This window comes from Erpetoichthys calabaricus, chromosome 1, assembly GCF_900747795.2.
Source record: "Erpetoichthys calabaricus chromosome 1, fErpCal1.3, whole genome shotgun sequence".
In the NCBI taxonomy this organism is placed as follows: Eukaryota; Metazoa; Chordata; class Cladistia; order Polypteriformes; family Polypteridae; genus Erpetoichthys; species Erpetoichthys calabaricus.
Genome location: NC_041394.2, coordinates 350382766 through 350404679, shown reverse-complemented (window position 1 = coordinate 350404679; position 21914 = coordinate 350382766). Strand labels below are relative to the sequence as shown.

General features: G+C 41.0%; 2 protein-coding genes across 6 annotated transcripts in view; one reads left to right on the top strand and one right to left on the bottom strand.

Annotated features, from left to right (window-relative positions):
* The window catches only part of LOC114668330 (zinc finger protein 883-like), a 774734-nt gene that overhangs the window by 53488 nt on the left and 699332 nt on the right, over positions 1-21914 (top strand). The window lies entirely within an intron of this gene.
* Positions 6893-20301, bottom strand: LOC114668726 (gastrula zinc finger protein XlCGF57.1-like). The gene is made up of 2 exons (XM_028824640.2): positions 19875-20301; positions 6893-9193 (listed from the first exon to the last, which is right to left on the bottom strand). Exons 1-2 carry the CDS (start codon positions 20299-20301, stop codon positions 7971-7973), a joined length of 1650 nt encoding a protein of 549 aa, XP_028680473.2. The 3' UTR covers positions 6893-7970.

The following is a 21914-nucleotide window of genomic DNA, read 5'->3' as shown; positions in this document are numbered from 1 at the left end:
TGCTTTTAGATTTTTATTAAGAAGAAAAGAAAACCTTTTTAAATTGAGGGAAAATATATCAATAACAATTTGTTAAGGATCTGTTTTTTTGTGAAGCTGCCTTCACACGAGTGATCACTTCGAGCTGACTTGCTGGCTAACCATAAGCGTTACCTGTTAGGTAACCACCCATACAATCAGATTGTGAATCAGACTACGAATGCCGTGAATGTAATTACCCCGATCTACATGCTGTCAAATAAACGAACCACACGCTGTGGCGCAATTTTAGGGGCTTCGCCTCTAGCGCTGACGTCCGAGGTTCGATTCCCGTAAGGGAGTGAAGTGAGTGGGTGGTTACCTACCAGGTAACGCTTATGGTTGGCCAGCAAGTCAGCTAACATCAGCCACGGTGCCTTCAGAGAAGCAGATCATAGAATGGTTGAAAATAGTTTACTGTCAAATAATGCAAAGAGTACGCGACACGTGTTTCCCCCTTATTCTTGGCTCATCAGGCGTACACACTCACTGCGCTCGCTTACGGTAATCGAACCTCGGACGTCAGCGCTAGAGGGGCTTCACAGCAGTGAAGTATTGCTTTTAAATTTTAATTAAGAAGAAAACATTTTTAAATTGAGGGAAAATATACCAATAACAATTTGCTAAGGATCTGTTTTTTTGTGAAGCTTCCTTTACACAGCCTGTCCGCTGTTTTATAAACGAATGCCATATAAGGCCGTCCTTTCTCCTTCACAGTCAGTTCACGTGATTACATGGGAGGCGTGATGACGCGATACGCAACCCCGCATCCCACGGCCAGCAAGCTGCAGTCCATTACTGTATATGGACAAAAAAGAAGTTCCAGTTATGACCGTTACACTTTGAATTTTTGAAATGAAACCTGCCTAACTTTTGTAAGTAAGCTGTAAGGAACGAGCCTGCCAAATTTCAGCCTTCCACCTACACGGGAAGTTGGAGAATTAGTGATGAGCGAGTGAGTGAGTCAGTCAGTCAGTGAGGGCTTTGCCTTTTCAGAAGACCTTGGCTGCACACAGTGTCACATGCAGGCACATGGGAGCCAGCTTATTGGCTCTAGTAAATGTAATTACCTGCCGAGTCAGGGGTTGGCACTGTTTTCTGATCTTTTCCCTCTTTCTCCCTTTGCAGACCGGGTGATTGACAGCCCTGCCACCACGGATGTCATCTCCATTGTCTGTCCTCCTGGACCCACCTCATCCTACCATCTTCCTTCATAAACCAGTCAACTGGTTACCTACTTTGTGTCTGTAATGATAGGACCCCCCCCCCAAGTTAACTGCGTGTTGATCTCTTCAAAACCTGTCAAATTATATAGGGGTTACCAAGGTGATACCCCAACTCTTCATCCGTGTTCTTTGTGTCATTTTACAATATTTTGACATAATCAAAACTATGGTGTCTGTTGGGCCAGTTTGACGAGCACACCTCTGCTCTTTTTCAGTTCAAAATCTCCGCCCCCATTTTGAGCACCGTCTTTATGAGGTGTTGGATTGGTTTAGAAATGTGACAGCCAGTGAGCTGTGTAATTGTTCCCATCCTACTTTTAAACACAATTCACACGTGGTTGTTTCAAGATGTATATACGTCTGTTCACCATGAGAACTTCACCTCAACTTAGTTTATCTCAAATCACACATTTCCCATCTTAAATCTTGTAAATATTTGTTAATTTTGTTTTTAAATGTTTGATTTGATTAACATTTACTATGTATGACAAAATTAGTGTGCGCATTGAACGGCTGTCCATCTACACACATCAGTTTCATGGTGTAAGATTAGGGAGTCTGACTGCTGGATTTACAAGGCAGTGCTAATTGTATCTGAGCACTTATGTATGTGTTTTGATCAACCCGATCACAAGTGGATTTGCACCCTTTAATATCTCTCTATTATATAAAAAAATCCTGCAACAAGACGAGACTTTGGCCCTAAGATTTTTTTCAAGTCATGACCTCTTCTCAACCATATTGAACCACGCCCCCGGTCCCCTCACCTCTCATTGGTGTGAATGCTTTTGACAGACAGTCCTTTCTCTCACAGCTCTTATACATTTTAACGCTTTCCTCACTTTAAGTTCCCAATTAAAGAAGACTTATTATGTCCAAATCTTATTGAAGAATTTCATCATGAAGGGTTATCAACAGAAGAAATGACTACACAGGCAATCCTAGAACCGAGAAACGATGAAGTCAAATGAATTAACGTGAAAAATGTTGATCGGTTACAAATTGGTTAAATGCGTATCAATAGACTATGCTGAAACAGTTGGTGGTGACTGTGCAGAAGATGAAAAAATCAACTTACAATATCACAAAGAATATCTACAGCCGTTAACACCATCCGGTCTTCCACCGCACAAATTACTGTAGAAAGAAGGATGTATCCAAGAAAGGTAATGTAGTACACCTACCGCAGATAACATTAGACACCAAAGGAGATCTTGATATTCCATTCGTGTTAAAACGTTAACAGTTTCGCGTTAGAATAGCTTTTGCTAGGACAATTAACAAATCTCAGAGCCAAACATTCGAAAAAGTCGTTTTATTTAATAGAAAGAAATAAAATTCACTCACGGGCAGTTATACATTGCATTGTCACGATGGAAGTCCAAACACAATCAAAATTCAATGCGATATTGATGAAAATTTAATTAAAAAAATTGATTTTACTGAACAACATGAAACAATTTACTTTCAAATTATTACGTTTTACTATTTTTTAGTATGGTTAATTACTCGTAATGTAAAATAGTTAGTTCTATTATGCATATGTAACAATTCCCATGAAAATAGCAATCTGTTTAAATCGTACAACTGCATCCCCATACGCAAGTAGCAGAACTACAAAGAGGCTAGCATGTAGTGCAGGCCTGGGGGTTGGTGAGCAAAGCGAGATTTGCCCCCCAGTACGTTATATTGCCAAAAAGTAATGACACCTACCTTTATACACACATGAACTTTAATGACATCCCATTCTTAATATGGAGTTGGCTCTCCCTTTGTAGCTCTAACAACTTCACCTCTTCCAGGAAGGCTTTCCACGAGGTATAGGACTAATTGTGTTTATGGGAATTTGTGACCAGGAGGGCATTTGTGAGGTCAGGCACTGATGTTGGATGAGAAGGCCTGGCTCCCACGCAGTCTCCGCTCTAATTCATCCCAAAGGTGTTCTGTCAGGTTAAGGTCAGGGCTCTGTGCAGGCCAGTCAAGTTCCTCCACACCAAACTTGCTCCTCCATTTCTTTACAGACCTTGCTTTGTGCACTGGTGTGTGCCAAGTCATGTTTGTCATCCCCAAACTGTGCCCACAAAGTTGGGAGCATGAAATTTTCCGAAATGGCTTTGTATGCTGAAGCATTAAGAGTTCCTTTCATTGGAACTAAGGGGCCAAGCCCAACCTCTGAAAAACAACCCCACACCATAATCCCCCCTCCACCAAACTTTACACTTGGCACAATGCTGTCAGGCAAGTCCCATTCTCCTGGCCAGACTTGTCCATCGGATTGCATGATTCGCCACACCAGAGGACACGTCTGCACTGCTCCAGAGTCCAGTGGTGGGCGGTGGGCTTTACACCACTGCATGCAATGCTTTGCACTTAGTGATGTCAGGCTTAGCTGCAGCTGCTCGGCCATGGAGACTCATTCCATGAAGCTTTCTCTGTACGCTGCACTGTTCTTGAGCTTTTGGAGGTTTGTAGCCATTGACTCTGCAGAAAGTCGGAGACTTCTTCACACTTCAGCATGCGCTGCCCCCGTTCTGTGATTTGACGTGGCCTACCACTTCATGACTGAGATGCTGTTGTTCCCAATTGCTTCCACTTTGTTACAATACCACTGACATTTGACCATGGAATATTTAGTAGTGAGGTAATTTCACGAATGGACTTCTTGCACAAGTGACATCCTATCACAGTACCAGGCCTGAATTGGCTGAGAGTGACCCATTCTGTCACAAATGTTTGTAGAGGCCAGCTGTCTGCATGCTGAGGTGCTCGATGTTATACACCTGTGGCCATGGAAGGGATTGGAACACATTAATTCAATGACTTGGAGGGGGGTCCCAATACTTTTGACAATACACTGTAGATTAGGGTGGATTGCTGTTTCATCACGTATGAGGCTGCAAGCCTGAAACAGGTGCTAGGGATGCTTTGATTGGATGAGTAATAATGTAAGTTATGTGAATTGTGCTACATTTGTAACTATATGCATATTTATTTTTTTATTGTTTTTAATTTGATAAACTTTCTTAATCCCCAAGGGATAATTGTCTAATGCTCCACGTTAACCCTTGAGTCATTATACTGTGATCTAATGCTCCACGTTAACCCTTGAGTCATTATACTGTGAATGATATTATATAATTACTAAGATGCTTAGCGTGCCTACTTTAGTGTGGACAATTTCACTCATAATGCACAGTATTCCATGTACACTATTGCGGACCTCGTAATTATTGAATTCTCTTATTTCAATCAGACCCATTGCCACAGGTATATAAAATCAAGCACCTGGGCATGCAGTCTCCACTTACAGACATGAGTGAAACAAAATGGGTCATTCTGAAGAGCTCAGTGATTTCAAGTGTGGTACTGTGATAGGATGCCACCTTTGCAATAGGATGGTTTGTGAAATTTTAGCCCTGATGGATACTCCGTGGTCAACTGTAAGGGGAATTTTTGGAAAGTGGAAGCATTTAGGAACAACAGCAACTCCACAATAAACTGGTAAACCACGTCAAGTCAGAGATCGGGTCAATGACTGCTAAGATGCATGGTGTGTAATAGTCGCCAACACTCTGCTGATTCCATACCTGAAGAGTTCTAAACTTTCACTGGCATTGACTGTGTATTGGAAGCTTCATGGAATGAGCTTCTATGGCCTAGCAGCTGCATGCAAGCCTCTCATCATCAAGTCCAATACCAAGCATTGGATGGAGTGAGGTAAAGTACACCGCCGCTGGAATGTGGAGCAGTGGAAACGCGTTCACGCAGCGTGACAAATCCTGTTTCTCTGACAGTCAGATGGGAGAGTCTGTGTTTGGTGGATTCTGGAACATCACCTGCCTGCCTGCCTGTATTGTGCCAACTGTGAAGTTTGGTGGAGCAGGGATAATGGTGTGGGGCTGTTTTTCAGGGTTTGGGCTCAGCCCCTTGCTTCCAAAGGAGGGCAATCTTAATGCTTCGTCATACCAGGGCATTTTGGACAATGCTATGCTTCCAACTTTGTGGAAGCAATATGAGGAAGGCCCTCTTCTATTCCAGCATAACTGTGCCCCAGTGCAGAAAGCAAGGTCCATAACAAGATGGTTGGATGACTTCAGTGTGGAAGAACTTGACTGGCCCACAGAGTCCTGACCCCAAACTCACTGAACACCTTTGGGATGAACTGGAACTGAGATTGCGAGCCAGGTCCTCTAATCCAACATCAGTGGCTGACCTCATAAATGCTCTACAGAATGAATGGGCACACATACCCACAGAAACACTCGAAAATCTAACAGAAAGACTTCCAAAAAGAGTGGGAGTGTTAGAACTGCAAAGGGCGAACCAATTCCATATTGAAGTCTATGGATTTGAGCACAATGTCATTAAAGTCCCAGTTGGTATAATGGTCAGGCATCCCAATACTTCTGTCCATATAGTGTAGTTAGATTGGTCCTGTTTCGGATTACATTCATACCTCCTGCTTAGTATCACACCGAGACCATCCAATCTTGATACATTTGATTTAGACTGCGCCAGAGTGCCAAAGGCAGGCTCACGTCTACTTAAATGAACCAGACTTTTGGGGACATTGCACACAATGATTCACTTTTATTTTTGGGTTAAAATATTTCATAAGAAGGATTACAGGTAGATGGAGCTTACTTACAGCTTTTTAAACTTGAAAATATCCAGAAACCCATAAGCAAGTGTAAAGGTCTGGATAAGTTAAAGTATTGTCTGTTTGTTTCAAACTACAAATTAAAACTTTACAGACGCTCAAGAAGAATATATATATTAAAGGAAACAACAAACACCCACCAAACACATATGAGAGCATTTGGCTTGGATAAGAAGAGAGAAGCTACCATCAATAACAGGCTTGTAAGTGAGATGGTCAGACTTGTCCAGTAGCACAGGTTTTTATTTTAATGCATTGAAAGTTGAAGAGGAGATCTAGCTTGTTGTATCCACAAGTGGATAATGTTGGCAGATTTTTATACTCCTGGTGGAAGCTCTCAGCGCTCCAATGTGAGAATGGTTCATCATTAGAATAACAGTAACAGAGTGAATAATTTCTGTTGCTGAGATAATAAACATTAACCAGGATGATGTTACTTATCTCTCCAGGCAGCAACATGGATGAATTCAGTGTGTGGATCACATGTTTTGCACAAAAGTGGTGGAACCAGCAACACTGCCTATCTGTGCTGACACCACATTGGAGGTCATCACCTCAACATGTTGCACTATTGCTATTATTATCACCTACTCTACCGAAGTGATGTAGGAAATGATTATTAATAATCAATAACACACCCACCCAGAAGTACACCGATAAATGTAGGAAGGAGTGTATTTTATCGGGTCCACACAGAGGGACAACAATAAATGCTGGAAATGGAAAGATGAATTTTAAGTTGGTTAATATACAGTTTGGTCTTCTGCAATACTGGTAATTACTCAAATAACTCAGTAAGGCTCCCATTTTATTTCCCTTACCTTTCGCTCTTGTAGGAGGCGGGACACCAGTCATTAAACTTGTTTCAAGGTACCTGAAACAGAGAATAATACAATTTACTGGTAAACTCAAGGATTACAGACATAGGATAAGTGCATATATATGTTGATAAGTAAGACAGGACACAGACACACTAGACACACAAAGATATAACGTCAGGCTGGCTGTTTATTTGCTATTTAGAATTCTAATTTATCATGGCACTGATAAATAGCTTTACAATACCAAGTCTTTAAAGGTGACGTCTGATGTTCTGTGGAGTTGTTGCTTTGGGTTCAAGTGTTCAATTTCTTCTTGCATTAGAGTGCACTCCTCCTCTTTACTGCATGCTTCTTTGTTTGTGGCATTTGCTGATGCTGCTTTCTTGGCTTGCTTTCTGCTGTTTGTTGTGTCATCTGCAACTTACTGTTTCTGGCACAAGAGTTTAGATTCTGGAATTCCCTTCTTAAAGAGATGGCCATTTCTCAATCCTGTCAGATGACTGGCCTACAGCTTGGCAGTGAGACTGTCAATTTCTGATCCTCAAAATGGAAGAGGTTGTCAGTTCTCTGCTCCCCCAACCCAAAATGGCTCATCAGCTTTTAGTTTCAGTGGTTTTCAGTCATTTTGGAAAGCCCCATTCCCTGAGAGAATCTCCAGGGAATTCAGTGAAAGTGTCCAGAGAAAAACTTGAATGGAATGATTAGAATTCTCCTGATGTTACTGAAGTTATTTCCACTTATTAAATCAGTGTGAACTCATAGACGAGTTCTTCTGTCCATCAGAGTCATCATTTATTAACTAAGAGCTTAACTTCTAGCCTTCTGGCTCAAAAAGCCTGCAGAGGGGCATTTGGAAAGATGTCAACTTAACATCAGATTTACACCTCTGTTGTCCGATGAAGTCCAGGCAGATCCAGTACACAAGCTGGAGTTTCTTAGTTTGGAATGACATAGAGTAATGGACACAGAGTTGGGTGAAGCTGGATACCTGCATCCCCGTTAAATCTGCTTTCTTCACAGGTCTAGTGTGCCACTAAAGCCTAGTAGAATGGGTGATGCTTACAGTGCAGAGGCAGAGGGCAGGCACCATTTTATCCAAGAAGACAATTGGCCAGAATGAATTACTTACTTGGATTCTTTTTAAACCATATGAGTAGGTTTGCCTAGATGGAACAGAGTATGGATCTTATATAATGAAGCCCACCACATAAATGTACTTAAACAAGACTTGAGTAGTTGGGAGGGTTAAGTTTGTCCCTTCTTCACTTGACAGTTTTCTCCTTCAAGGCTTCCTCCTTCTCTCATGTGAAGTGTAGAGTGTCTCTTCAGACTGCCTATAGAAGGATATTGTTTACCACATTGATTACAGCAAAATGGTCTCTCTCCTGTGTGAATCCTTTGGTGGAGCAGAAGATTCCTTCTTTGTGAAAACCGTCTCTTACATTGATTACATTCATACGGCTTCTCTCCCATATGAATTCTTTTGTGGCTATGAAGATCACTCATGAAATGGAATTGTTTGCCACAATCAGAGCAAGAATATGGCTTCTCGCCGGTGTGAATTCTTTCGTGGGTCTGAAGAGGGCCTCTTCGTGAAAATCGTTTGCCACATTCTGAACAGCAATATGGCTTCTCCCCCGTGTGAATTCTTTTGTGGCTCTGAAGATGGCCTTTTCGTGAAAACAGCTTGCCACATTCAGAACAGCAATAAGGCTTCTCCCCAGTGTGAATTCTTTCGTGGGTCTGAAGATTGCGTCTTTTTGAAAACTGTTTGCCACATTCAATACAGCAATATGGCTTCTCCCTCATGTGACTTTTTTTGTGGTTCTGAAGATAGCTTCTTTGTGAAAACTGTTTGCCACACTCAGAACAGCAATATGGCTTCTCTCCTGTGTGACTTATTTTGTGACTCTGAAGATGGCCTTTTCGTGAAAACTGCTTGCCACATTCAGAACAGCAATATGGCTTCTCTCCAGTGTGAATTACTTTGTGGGCCTGAAGATTGCTTTTTTGTGAAAACTGTTTGCCACATTCAGAACAGCAATATGGCCTCTCCCCTGTGTGAATCCTTTTGTGGGTCTCAAGAATATCTCTTCGTTGAAACTGTTTACCACATTCAATACAACAATAAGGATTTTCTCCCATGTGACTTATTTTGTGGGCCTGAAGATTGCTTCTTTGTGAAAACTGTTTGCCACATTCAGAACAGCAATATGGCTTCTCCCCTGTGTGAATTCTTTTGTGGTTCTTAAGGTATCTTCTTTGAGAAAACTGTTTGCCACACTCAGAACAGCAATGCGTCTTCTCCCCTGTGTGAATTCTCTTGTGGTTAGTAAGGTATCTTCTTAGTGAAAACTGTTTGCCACAGTCAGAACAGCAATATGGCTTCTCTCCTGTGTGAATGCTCCCAAGTGTACTCCTTTTACAGATTTGTTTATCACATTCAGAAGATAAGCCATATTTGATTCCTGTATAAAAAGCAAAAAATAAAAGTATATTTAGTAATAGACTACTTTAATACTAACATCAAGTCACAACATTAAGTAAATTCTGTCTGAAATTATAAGCAACCTTTGCATAAGCAATTGTAATACAGTACAAGGGAAAAAGAACAAGTTGAGTGGCTTTCCATATGCAACTTAAGTTTTCCAAATATTCTCTACACAAGCACAATCACTGTAGAAAATCAGTTGTAACAGCAAAACTAAACAGATCGCATTTGAAAGGTACATTTGAGAAGAATAATGATCACATTTTCTTACGTACAGTATAGAATGTTATTTTGTCATCATACTCTTTTAAAATGTTATTCAGATTTATATGTTGTTCTTTATATTTATTATATTTATATTTATTTATATGTTGTTCGGCAGTAAGTCGAACCTGTTTCCAGTGAGAGTTGGACTCCGCCAGGGCTGCCCTTTGTCACCGATTCTTTTCATAACTTTTATGGACAGAATTTCTAGGCGCAGCCAAGATGTTGAGGGGGTCCTGTTTGGTGGACTCAGGATTGGGTCACTGCTTTTTGCAGATGATGTTGTCCTGTTTGCTTCATCAGGCCGTGATCTTCAGCTCTCTCTGGATCGGTTCGCAGCTGAGTGTGAAGCGGCTGGGATGAGAATCAGCACCTCAAAATCCAAGACCATGGTCCTCAGCCGGAAAAGGGTGGAGTGCCCTCTCAGGGTTAGGAGCGAGATCCTGCCTCAAGTGGAGGAGTTCAAGTATCTCGGGGTCTTGTTCACGAGTGAGGGAAGAATGGAGTGTGAGATCGACAGGCGGATCGGTGCGGCGTCCGCAGTGATGCGGGCTCTGCATCGGTCTGTTGTGGTGAAAAAGGAGCTGAGCCGTAAGGCAAAGCTCTCAATTTACCAGTCGATCTATGTTCCTACCCTCACCTATGGTCATGAGCTATGGGTAGTGACCAAAAGAACGAGATCGCGAATACAAAGATAGGGTGAGAAGCTCAGTCATCCGGGAGGGGCTCAGAGTAGAGCCGCTGCTCCTCTGCATCGAGAGGAGTCAGATGAGGTGGCTCGGGCATCTGATTAGGATGCCTCCTGGACGCCTCCCTGGTGAGGTGTTCCGGGCACGTCCAACCGGGAGGAGGCCCTGGGGAAGACCCAGGACACACTGGAGGGACTATGTCTCCCGGCTGGCCTGGGAACGCCTTGGGATTCTTCCGGAAGAGCTAGAAGAAGTGGCCGGAGAGAGGGAAGTCTGGGCATCTCTGCTCAAGCTGCTGCCCCCGCGACCCGACCTTGGATAAGCAGAAGAAAATGGATGGATGGATGGATGTTGTTCTTTTTTTGTTTTTGTTTAATGGAAGTAAAAAGTGCCAATCTTCAGTTATCATGATATTGATGGGTGGCATGGTGGCGCAGTGGGTAATGCTACTGCCTTGCAGTTGGGAGACCTGGGGACCTGGGTTCGCTTCCCGGGTCCTCCCTGCGTGGAGTTTGCATGTTCTCCCCATGTCTGCGTGGGTTTCCTCCCACAGTCCAAAGACATGCAGGTTAGGTGGATTGGCGATTCTAAAATTGGCCCTAGTGTGTGCTTGGTGTGTGGGTGTGTTTGTGTGTGTCCCGCGCTGGGTTGGCACCCTGCCCAGGATTGGTTCCTGCCTTGTGCCCTGTGTTGGCTGGGATTGGCTCCAGCAGACCCCCGTGACCCTGTAGTTAGGAATATAGCGGGTTGGAAAATGGATGGATGGATGGATGATATTGATGACAGTTAAGTTTATTAACACAGAGAACCATGCCAAGCATGTGAAGTGCACTTTTAATAATCAGAATGTATTGTGAAATTTCCCCATAATTACACCACAGTCATTTGACTCCAAAACACAAATAAAAATATCATTTCAATGACCAAAGCAAAAAGGAATGGAGAAAGTGGCATATTAACTCTTTTAGGGAGGATGTCGACAGGAGGGGTTGAGGGCGTATGTCGACAAAAGTCGACATCCAGGGATAGAGGGCGACAATCAGCTGTTAATGGCGACAAAACTCACTGTCACGTCACAGGCATTCCCTCTCTGCTTGGAGGAATGTTAGACTCATTGACTCAGCAACTGATTCCTAAGTGCATGAGTTGCGATATGTAAACAAATGCAAACAAAGGCAAGATGGCATCAACATCTCACAAGGGAGCGAAGCAAGTGCAGAAAAGAAAACACTCAGCAGATGACATTTTGCGCATTATCGCAGAGTCAGACTCTGATTTTTCATAGTCAGATTTCATTGACAGTGATCAGGAGATCGAGCAAGAGATTGAGGAGCCAGCATCAGCCAATCGGAGACCAGCCAATGCCGCCCCAGCTGCTCGGCTGGCAGCTGAGCGCATTCACGCTGCCGATGCACCTACAGCAAGGTTCGCGTGGGAGGAATACCCAGAAATTGATCCGTAGGAGCTGAACTGGCTACCGGACTTCACAAGAAGGCACGGCTTGCTGCTGGGCACAACGGATTACAAGCCGCTGGACTATTTCAATCTCTTTTTTCCTGAGGCAGTTTTTCAGCTATCAGACGAGACAAACAGGTATGCAGAGCAATTTTTTGAATCACGGGATGTGCTTGCTCCGCATTCTCATATTTCGAAGTGGAAACCCACAACAAAAGACGAGATGAAGGGCTTTGTGGCATTGCAGATAGAGATGGGACTAGACTGGCGATATAATTTCAGGGAGCATTGGTCCAAATGTACTTTGTCACCTGGTGGCTTTGGACAGGTTATGCCGCATGATAGGTACGTGCTGCTGCAAAGCTTCATTCACTTTTGTGATAACCAGAAGCAAATCCCAAGGGGTGAGCCAGGCTATAACCCCATGTGTAAAGTTCAGCCCCTGCTTGACATAGTGGAGCCAACATATAAACAATTTTATCAGCCTGGCCGTGATTTGTCTGTGGATGAATCAATGATAAAATATAAGGGACAGCTTTTTTTCCGCCAATATATGCCAGACAAGCCCACAAAGTATGGCATAAAGGATTTTGTACTGGCAGAAGCAAACAGTGGTTTCTGCCTGAAAGTAATTACTTATACTGGAAAGTATTTCTTTCAAAGAGAGAACTGTCCCTTGACAAGTCAGGTTGTGCTGGAGCTGCTTCAGGGCTATGAACATTTGGGTCATGTTGTGTACATGGACAATTTTTATACATGCCCAGAATTGTTCATGGAGCTACAGAGCAGGGGAATTGGAGCTTGTGGCACAGTGCGGGTGAACAGGAGACACAGAATTCACAGTTGAAGCCAGACAGGCTGAAGATGAAAAGAGGTGACAATCCTGTCAGGCGGATAACTTGGTGGCATTGGCATGGCATGATGTCAAACGGGTGACTTGTCTTACTACAGTTCACACCAACAATTTATGTGAGAAAGTAATTCGGTCAAAGGGAAACCCAGAAGGTAGGAAGCTGGACAAGCCCGTTGCACTTGAGGACTACAATTGTAAAATGGCTGGAGTGGATCGACTGCATCAGATGCTGGGGTCATATGCTTACGGCCATAAGTCCACCAAGTGGTACCACACTGTGTACCATCGCATGCGTGAGATTGCACTCACAAATGGATATATATTATTCAAGCAGGCAAATAGTGACAGCACTATGACTGTGACAGATTTCTGCAAGAAGGTGGTTGATAGCTTGCTGGCAGATTATGTTGGAGTGCCTTTGGCAAAGCGAGGAAGGCCATCACAAAGAGCAGTGCCAGACAGGCTGACTGAGTGCCACTTTCCTGTAACATATGAGGACAAAAAGTACAAGCCTGACTGTGTTGTGTGCAGCAACAGACAACTGAAAAAGAGGCACCAGTGCAACACGTATTGTAAGCAGTGCAACGTGGCAATGCATGCAATTGTCTGCTTTGAGCGTTATCATACTTTGCTTTGTAACATGTACAGTATGTGAAATAATATGTTAAATTATATAGTATGCAGGCTCATACAAAATGCAAAACAGCTATATTAGTCAAAAATAAATATTTTTTGTTGATTTAATATATTAAACAATTGTTTTGTGTTTTTTTAAAAAAAGTTAGTTTTTGGAAAAATATTCAGCCCTGGGAGAAAAGAAACAAAAAAAAATTAACCCTAAAAGAGTTAATGCACCAAATTAAAGGAGATACAGTGTGGACTGGGAGAAAATGCAGGAGAGGAGAGAGGTTATATGAGTTCAGTTATTTGTGTCTGCCCTGGATGCAGAGTGGCAGAACAAAGCAGGACTGGTCAGTTTTGTGGCACACCGGTGACATTTACACACTCCACTATAATGTTAATGGACATGAGCTGTCAGGATTTATGTATGCTAATCAAGTCCTCCAAAGACTGCTAAGGCTTTCATGACAGCCACCAAAAATCTCCAAGCGCTCCTTGTAGTGCATCTAACTGATTCAGTTCAGCCCCATGTGGTGATCCTGTTAGAGATCATGAATGCTGAAGTCTTCCTAAAGGCGTTAGAGTCACTGAAGCACTGAATCCAAAGTCTCTATAAAGGCCAAAAACTTTAAATGGTTGTTTGGTACACATACCCAAATAATGCTGAAACTTCTCCTTTAAAATGCTAAATCTCATTCAGGCAACTTTCTAATATTTCTCTATTATAAAAAAAAATCTTGGAAGGCTTGGAAGGAGACGATATGTGATCTTCTCGGAAGACAATTTGACGTCTCACGAGACAAGGTAATGTGACAAAAGGACAGCTGCTGTACAAGCTTTTAAATGATCGATGTGCAGCGTGACAAGCAGAACATGCAGCTCAGCAGCAGCACAGAGACAGCAGCTGATCAGACCACATGGGTGTAGCGAGGTGAGCAAGGGGCAATTCTCCCTAGTAGTAGTGAAACTAAAAACTATAGGCACTCAACAGAGGTCTTGTGAGTATCCACATACCCATCTCAAGTCTTTCTGCAAGGAAACTTCAGAGTACAAGTGAGATTGCGCTTGATGGAGAATTTTATTTCCAGAGCCTATGTTTTGTGTACAGGCAAGTCCCATGATATCTTGCCTGGATTTTCAGCCTCCTTCATACGCTCTAGCTCCTACAACACACCAGAAGAGTCATATTCAATGTGTCAGGAGCCATGTTTCTTCACAAAGTTCTAGTATACATTGATTCATCCCACCCTTCAATGACTGGTCTACGAGGGCCATCTGACATTTGACAGTGATCCACACTCCACGTTCTGGTTTGAGGAGCATGTCCCAATATTCCTCTTTAGTCATGTTAGGATGATCACGAGGGCTCTTTATGGATTGTTCTGTCTGGCAACTCTTCTTAAACAAACCCAGTCATCAGTGCAAATCTCCACACAACAACATCTAAAGAGCATTGAGGCACATACAGTAAGCCATGGCAACAGTAAGAGGGGTTTAAAGTGCAAAAGAAACACACAAAGCGTTTATCTCAGTGCTCATTAACTGCATTTCCAAAGGCAACAAATATGGAATCAACAATAGTTTATAAGGACTGGAGCAGGATCAAATCCTCCAAGACGGAACAAAACAGCCTTGTTATTTTCTTAAATTTTCTAAAAAAAAAACCAACAATTACACAAAGATAGTTTAATATAAGAGATAAGAGATTGTCAAATCACAATGGATTTTGGCTGCAATTTCACAAACTAAATGATACTCTGCTTTTTCACTCATCACTAAAAAGCAAAATTTAAATCACAATTGGATATCTTCCCAAAATCCTACAATCCCAATCAAGAGAAGAAATCTTCAGACACTAATCGCAAGATAGAGTGGATTAGGCAGCCATGATTGTTTCACTGCTGCTTAAGTGTCTATTAACTTTATCTTTTGAGACAAAATTAAGATTACTTACACACAAGATCAACTCCTATCTATTGGGATCGGACTTCATTCAGCCTCAATCGAACAAGGACACTTACATATGGATTTACTACTCATCAACCCTCCGAGTATAAAATTCAGACTACCAGCTAGGCAACTTGCACCTGAAGCTGAGATGGGTCTCTTGTGCCCTTCAGGAGCCATGCTTAGAGCGCCTCTTCTCCGTCTAGTTTTATCTAATATCTGATCACTGAGGAACAAAACAGGTGAACTTAATTTTCTTTTTACAAGGGTTATTTTCTCTCTTTATTACTTTGTGGAGACATGGCTTAAGGCATCAAATTAATTGACAGTACATAATAACTTGTTGACAAAATGATCTCTGAATTGTTGAACTACCGGATGGGTGGTCATTCATGTGAAATTTCTCACTAGGAAGGCTGTGTTTGCCACACTTCTCAATGCGCATGAAGACAACAAAAGAGACGCCAACTGGACTTGTGAGTTTGTTTTCAGAACAAACGAACCCAAGAACTCATGACTGGCATCATCCTGAGAGAGCTCTGCAAGAAAATGTAGAAAGGACACAGCCTGCTGCTCCAGGTCGCCATGAGTTTGTGCTACAGGAGAGGCTAAAAAATGAAATGCACCAATCAGAAATGACATTTAATTATAGTCTAAATATACAAAGGAAATAGGAAATAAATTACCATTAATATACAAATTCTGAAGGAGAGCAAAATGGAAAAAACTTAGATTTTTTTCTAGTATAACATAGAATCTAAAAACTGGAGAATAGTGTTTTAATAAAACCAAAGTCAGAAAAGAACTAAACTAAAAAGAGTAATATCTTGACTAGATAATGATTTGGAGTCATTAAATTACAAAATATTTAAACACAAAATAGATAAAAGTGACTCACAAGAGAACAGTTGAAAAGAAAATGACCACGAGACCCACAGTCAAAATCTAGCCAAAGACAGATCAGTCAAACTGATCTTCTGCCTAAAGCAGGTGCCCAAAATACAAAAAAAAGATACCAGTGAGATCACAAATAAAAAAATGTTTTTGAAAAAGCACGAAAATTTTGTTTTGTCTCTCCCAAAAATGCTCAGGCTGAGACAAGTGTCACAAGTATTGTGCTATCCAAGGAATGCTGGGTAAGACCTGCAAGGACACTATAGAGTGACAGCCCCATACTGTAGGTGTCCTGAGGAAAAAATATCAACTTCTTTGACATTCTATTAATGAAAAAAAAAATTAAATTCACAATCTCCAAATCCCAACCCCCTAAAAGCGAAGACACATATCACTAAAATCGATGTGGAAGTTCACATAAAACATAAATACACACTATCATAAAAGAGCCCTCTCTCTAGGATACAGTCTCTGAAATTGACAGGTTTATTACGGTTCTGCCGTACAAGCTTCCACATTTAAACGCAAACCAGACAAGTACTTAGACAAGGTGGGGATTGAAGGAAAACAAGAATGGATACCTAAAAGAGGAGGTTGAAAAACCATAAGCACATTCAAACTGAGTTAATTTTTAATATAGTATGAGCTAATAAGTTTCTAGGATATTCTGCTCTGGGCAAGAATTTGCTCCAAGGATCGTGATTAGAATCAGTTACACAATGGAGAAACTTCTACACAATCATGATTTACAATTTCAGTTTGGCTGTTGGCCTCTGGGTCGTATACAGGAGTTAAAGCTACAGTATAGCGCAAACACTCACAAGTCTCTCTGAGACTTGCAGGGCTCGGTCAAAGATGATTGATGTAGGGGGGGAACCATGCAAACATATCACACTTTTAAAGCTTCAGGTAAATCTTTTGCACAGGGCAAAAGGGAAGAAAATGTGTGCATTTCGAAAAACCACCACCTCTTACAGGGTGGTAGATCGGTAATAAAATCTATTGAAATCGATTCCCTAGGGTAAGCAGAAACTAGATTGGGTTGTAATAACCCTACAGGGAAAGTTTCTGATGATTTTGCTGCATCACATACTTTACAGGTCGTAACATAGTTTCTTGATTCTTTGTACACAGTCTTCCATTTGAAGTTCCCCGTACCTTGAAGTTCTCAAACCTTGAGCAATACCCGGATTACCACACTATAGGGAAGCATGCCACTACTCAAAAATTTTTTATCCCAGTTCAGGAGGAACAGGACCTTCTTATTATGAACCTGTAGACAATTTGTAGAATCTCCTGAAGTTGGCAAGGTGGTTTGATGATGGTTAACCCAAAAAACTTTCTAGGTGGTAGAATACTTTCAGGTTCTGGAGAAATTTCATCTAGGTCATGGATGTGTGATAAGGCATCTGCTTTACCATTTGTGTTTCTGCCATGAAAAGAAATGGTAAAATTTACACAACTGCAGAACAAGGCCAAATGAGCTTCATGAGTATTTGAAGGTTTAGCAGTGCGTAGATGTGTCAGATTCTTGTGGTCTGTACAGATTAGGAGAGGGTACTTTGAGCCCTCTACGCAGTGTCTCTATTCTTGTAATACTAATTTAAAAACGGTAACTCCTACTTATATTACCCACACATAGTTTTGTTCAGCAGAGTTATGTTGAAGAAAAAAAAAAAAAAAGAAAAATGTGTAAGGTTAGATCAAACCAATGTCCAACAATCCATTGTGACAATATAGTTCCCACACCAATACTGGAAGCATCCACCTGTACAATGAAATGCAAAAATGGATCCGGATGCTGAAGTATAGAATTGGTAGATTGAATGTTCAATAGCTATTTGGGCTTCTGTTTTCCGATTAATTTTTTTTTGTCAAGAGAAAGACAGAGCCATTCAAGCAACATCAACACTTAAAAAATGTGAGTCAAAGTTGAAAAAATCCAAACTGAAAGAACGCTAAAGCAAAGTATAAAGAGACCTGCTCTATGAGAAGGGGAGAGGAAGCAAACAGTCAAAGTGAAGGTAGCAATGGGTCTTTAATGTTCCCTCAGGTGACTGCAACTCTATTAGATCCATTCAAGGGCTGTTGTCCAATACACACAGCAGCACTTGAAGCTGTACAGGGGACAACAAATGAGTATATCCCAGGTCTGAAAGTTGTAGCGAATTCTACATGTATTATCAATCTTTTCTCAGATTTTGCACTCTTTATGTACACCATATAACATGGGCTGGTGCCTTGATTTATACTCCACACATTGTAAGATATAGACTAATATAATACAGCCTATTAGCTTTCTTGATCACCTCTGTACACTTTCTGTATGTAGACTGTAATGAGTCCATTATAACCCCTGGGTATTTGTCAAAATGTAATTTTAAGTTTCAGTCCCCCCTCCCATTGTGTATTTAAATGTAACATTTTTACTTCCTATATGTAATACTTTACCTTTAATTAAATTATATTGGCTGTGGTGGGCTGGCTCCAGCAGACCCACGTAACCCTGTAGCTAAGATATAGCGGGTTGGATAATGGATGGATGGATAAATTACATTGGCACACATCTGTGCAAGGCTGTATGTTGTCCAAGTCCCTCTGTAACAATTGAGTTGTTTGTACATTATCTGTCCTTCCGCCAAGATTGGTATCATCTGCAAACTTAACCAGCTTCTTGATTATATTCTTGTCAGATTGTTTATGTACATTAAACACCATGATGTCCCTAGGAATGATCCTTGAGGGACACCACTTTTAAAATTACCCCATTATTAAAAAAAAATATCCCTTACAATTACCCTTTGCTTCCTAGGTCAGAGTCCATTTTGTACCCACTTACATATCATGCCCTGAATTGCCACTTCTTTCAGTTTTATTACTACCCTTTCATGTGACACCTTATTAAAAGTCATCTAAAAATCAACATAAATAATATCAAAAGCACCTCTGAATGCATGTTTTTGTTGATTCCTCATTGAATTCCAGCAAATTAGAGAAACATGACCTTCCCAGTCTGAACACAAGCTATTTGCTAATAATCCTACTCTAGACATGTGCTACTTGATTTTTTTTTCCCTTAATAGTTTCCACTAAATTACCTGCCACCTGCAAAGTTTTAATTTTTTAAGTTAGTCAATACAAGGTGGAATTTTGCTTGACTTTTCACTACATTCATAATGGCTAAAAATGGTACAACACCCTAGTATTACTTATAAGCTTACATGAATACTAAATGATACAAAACATAATATTACTTCACAAATGCTTGCTATTATTAATGGAATATAGAAAACAAAATGTTATCCAGAAATATGACGGAATATCAGGGTAGTGGAAGGTTAGCAAAAATCAAGAGATGAAACAAGAAAGAAATCCACAACAGGATGGTGTAAAAAGAAGAAAACTGGTGCTCAGGACTGGACAATCAGAGTCCATTGGAAAGGATGGATGGGCTGCAGGATATGTCTAGTGGAGGCGACTGCTGCTAAAGAAGGGTTAATGAGTTATTAAAGATGGTGGTCACAGAACAGATTGTGAATATTTAAACAAAGTGCTCAGGACTGGGAAGGTGCCCAAATGTTGAACACAATTGTATTTGTTTGACTCGTGACTGAAGTGAAGATCAGACCACATGTTAGGAGGAATTAAAGAAATTCCAAAGGGTTCACAGATGTGCTTGCAACCATACTTTCATATAGCACTCTTTATCAAAGACAGGCTTAGAGTATTTGCATAATGTTACAACCATAATAGAAGAACAGCAAATCGCTAAAGGTTGAAGCATCATAGAGGAACTTTCACACTACATTAAACATACAATAAAACTCATCAATGTCACTACATTTCTAGGATTCTCTTAAAAAAACACAAGACAGCCATGATGCAGGCCCATAACCCCTAACCCTAAAATGTACACCTTTTTATTTTTCACTTACTTTTTGCAGACTTCTTTGAAAGCATCGCCTCATCTTTCTGAGTTGTAAGAGATGAAATTTCTTTAATCTCCTCTGTGTCGGACTGTAATGATTCAGACTTCACATTGAAAGAAGATGCCAGAAATGAAGAGTGTGTGCTTTCACAAGGGGCTAACGCGGTCACTGCATCATCTCGACGTTCGGAATGAAGGTTGTCTTCCTTGACACTCTCCACATTTGTATGGATGTCAGTCGTACTGCTGACAGAGTTCTCGTCAGGCTCTTCTTTAATGCCCACTGACACCAATTCACAGTCCTCATCCTTAATGAACAGACTTTCATGTTTAGGGTGGACACACTCCCATTCACAGTCCTCTTCCTTAACATTTATGGTCCTTTTCTCATTGAGATTTATGACAGCCGCATTCATCTCCTCTTTTATATCCATCTGTGGAAAGAAGAGCATTTAATTCCATCAAAACTTCAACATTTAGATTTTCGATTTTCATTTTATAACACCCTCTTAAGTTTATGTCAAGTCAGACAGTTCATACCATTTTGACAGCAACTCCTCACTTTTCAAATCAAATTGTCAGGGAAAAAAGCAAATTTGGGAGTGGAGTGAAGGTCCAACAGATTGGAAGAAGAGCATCTTGTAAAAGTTGTGGGATGGCAGTATTCACTACTTGCATTAAATAAACAATGTTGTTTTAATCCCATAACTGAGTTATGAATTATGTTGAGTAATGTTTATACAAGTAAGGCCTCATGACTGTGTTCAGAAAGATGCAGATGAAAAAAAAGAACTAAACTTGCTGGAATACAGGAAAATTGATTATAGTAACAGCTTTTATATACCCCTTGTTTTCATTATACATTTCAAAGGACTTTTTTTTTGGTTGAACTGTGGACTGCCCTACTGCGGAAGTGAATTCTGATTTGAAATGATCTGCACTCGCTCCTATGACATCCTTCACTGCACTGACATTACAGGGAAAGATGATAATAGTGTTTAAAAGTAAAAGTGCTGTAAAGAAAGCTGCCAGATTTGCTCAAAATATTAAATTTAAAATACATCCATTGAATATGTAAGAGAACTTAGTGAAAACAAAGTATACCTATCTCTTGTTATGCCAATGTAAGCTTTTCCAGGATACTTCAATCCATTCATTTTCTTAACCTACATATAAAGCAGAATTGCATAGCAGCTGGAGTCTATCACAGCAATCATCGAGTACAAGGCAGGAACATCAACTGGACAGGACGCAGATCCATTACAGGGTGAACACACAATCTCACACACACATACACACACACTAGGGCCAGTTCAGCAATGGCAATCCAACTAACTTGACTGTGGGAGGAAACACATGGACACGGAGAGAGAACATGCAGGGTCCAGAAAACATCTCAAAATGAATTTTCACATAGAGGAATTTGACATTCCATTTTCTTCACTGGGGGATAATAATATGTTTCCAGCATATCCAAAGTCTCCAATCAATTTTACAGGTTTGACTAAAACACTCTTAATCACCTATAGAACAATCCACTAAGGATTTCTGCATAAAATAAAGCATTCAAAACATTAGGTATTTTGCCCTTATATTCAGACGGACAGATGTTTGTCCTAAGGGGACATTTAGCTTTATACAGAAGCTCAAGAAATACAACAACCAACAACTGCCACAATCAAACAAACACAGAATCACAAAAAAAGACGAGAAAAACCTTCTGACTTTGATAAAACATAAGAGAGCAGTCCCTGTCCCAGCGCGGCATTATAAAGGCATATTGCTGCTGCTATAATGGAGTCCCAGTAGTGTTTCTCCACACACTTCTGAATAATGTATTGGCTCAAAGTCCAGAATGCTGCTGTGTCAGACAGAGGAGAGGATGTGCAGCATTGTTGATTATGTCTCAAAGTTTTACCTTCATTCTCTCTTTTGTTACTACTGCCAGCAGGTAGAAAAGGTGTCCCACAACTGAGCCTGCCTTCTTAATTATCTTGTTGATTGGGTGGGTCTCTCTTAAAGTGATGTTACAAGCAAAGCACAACAC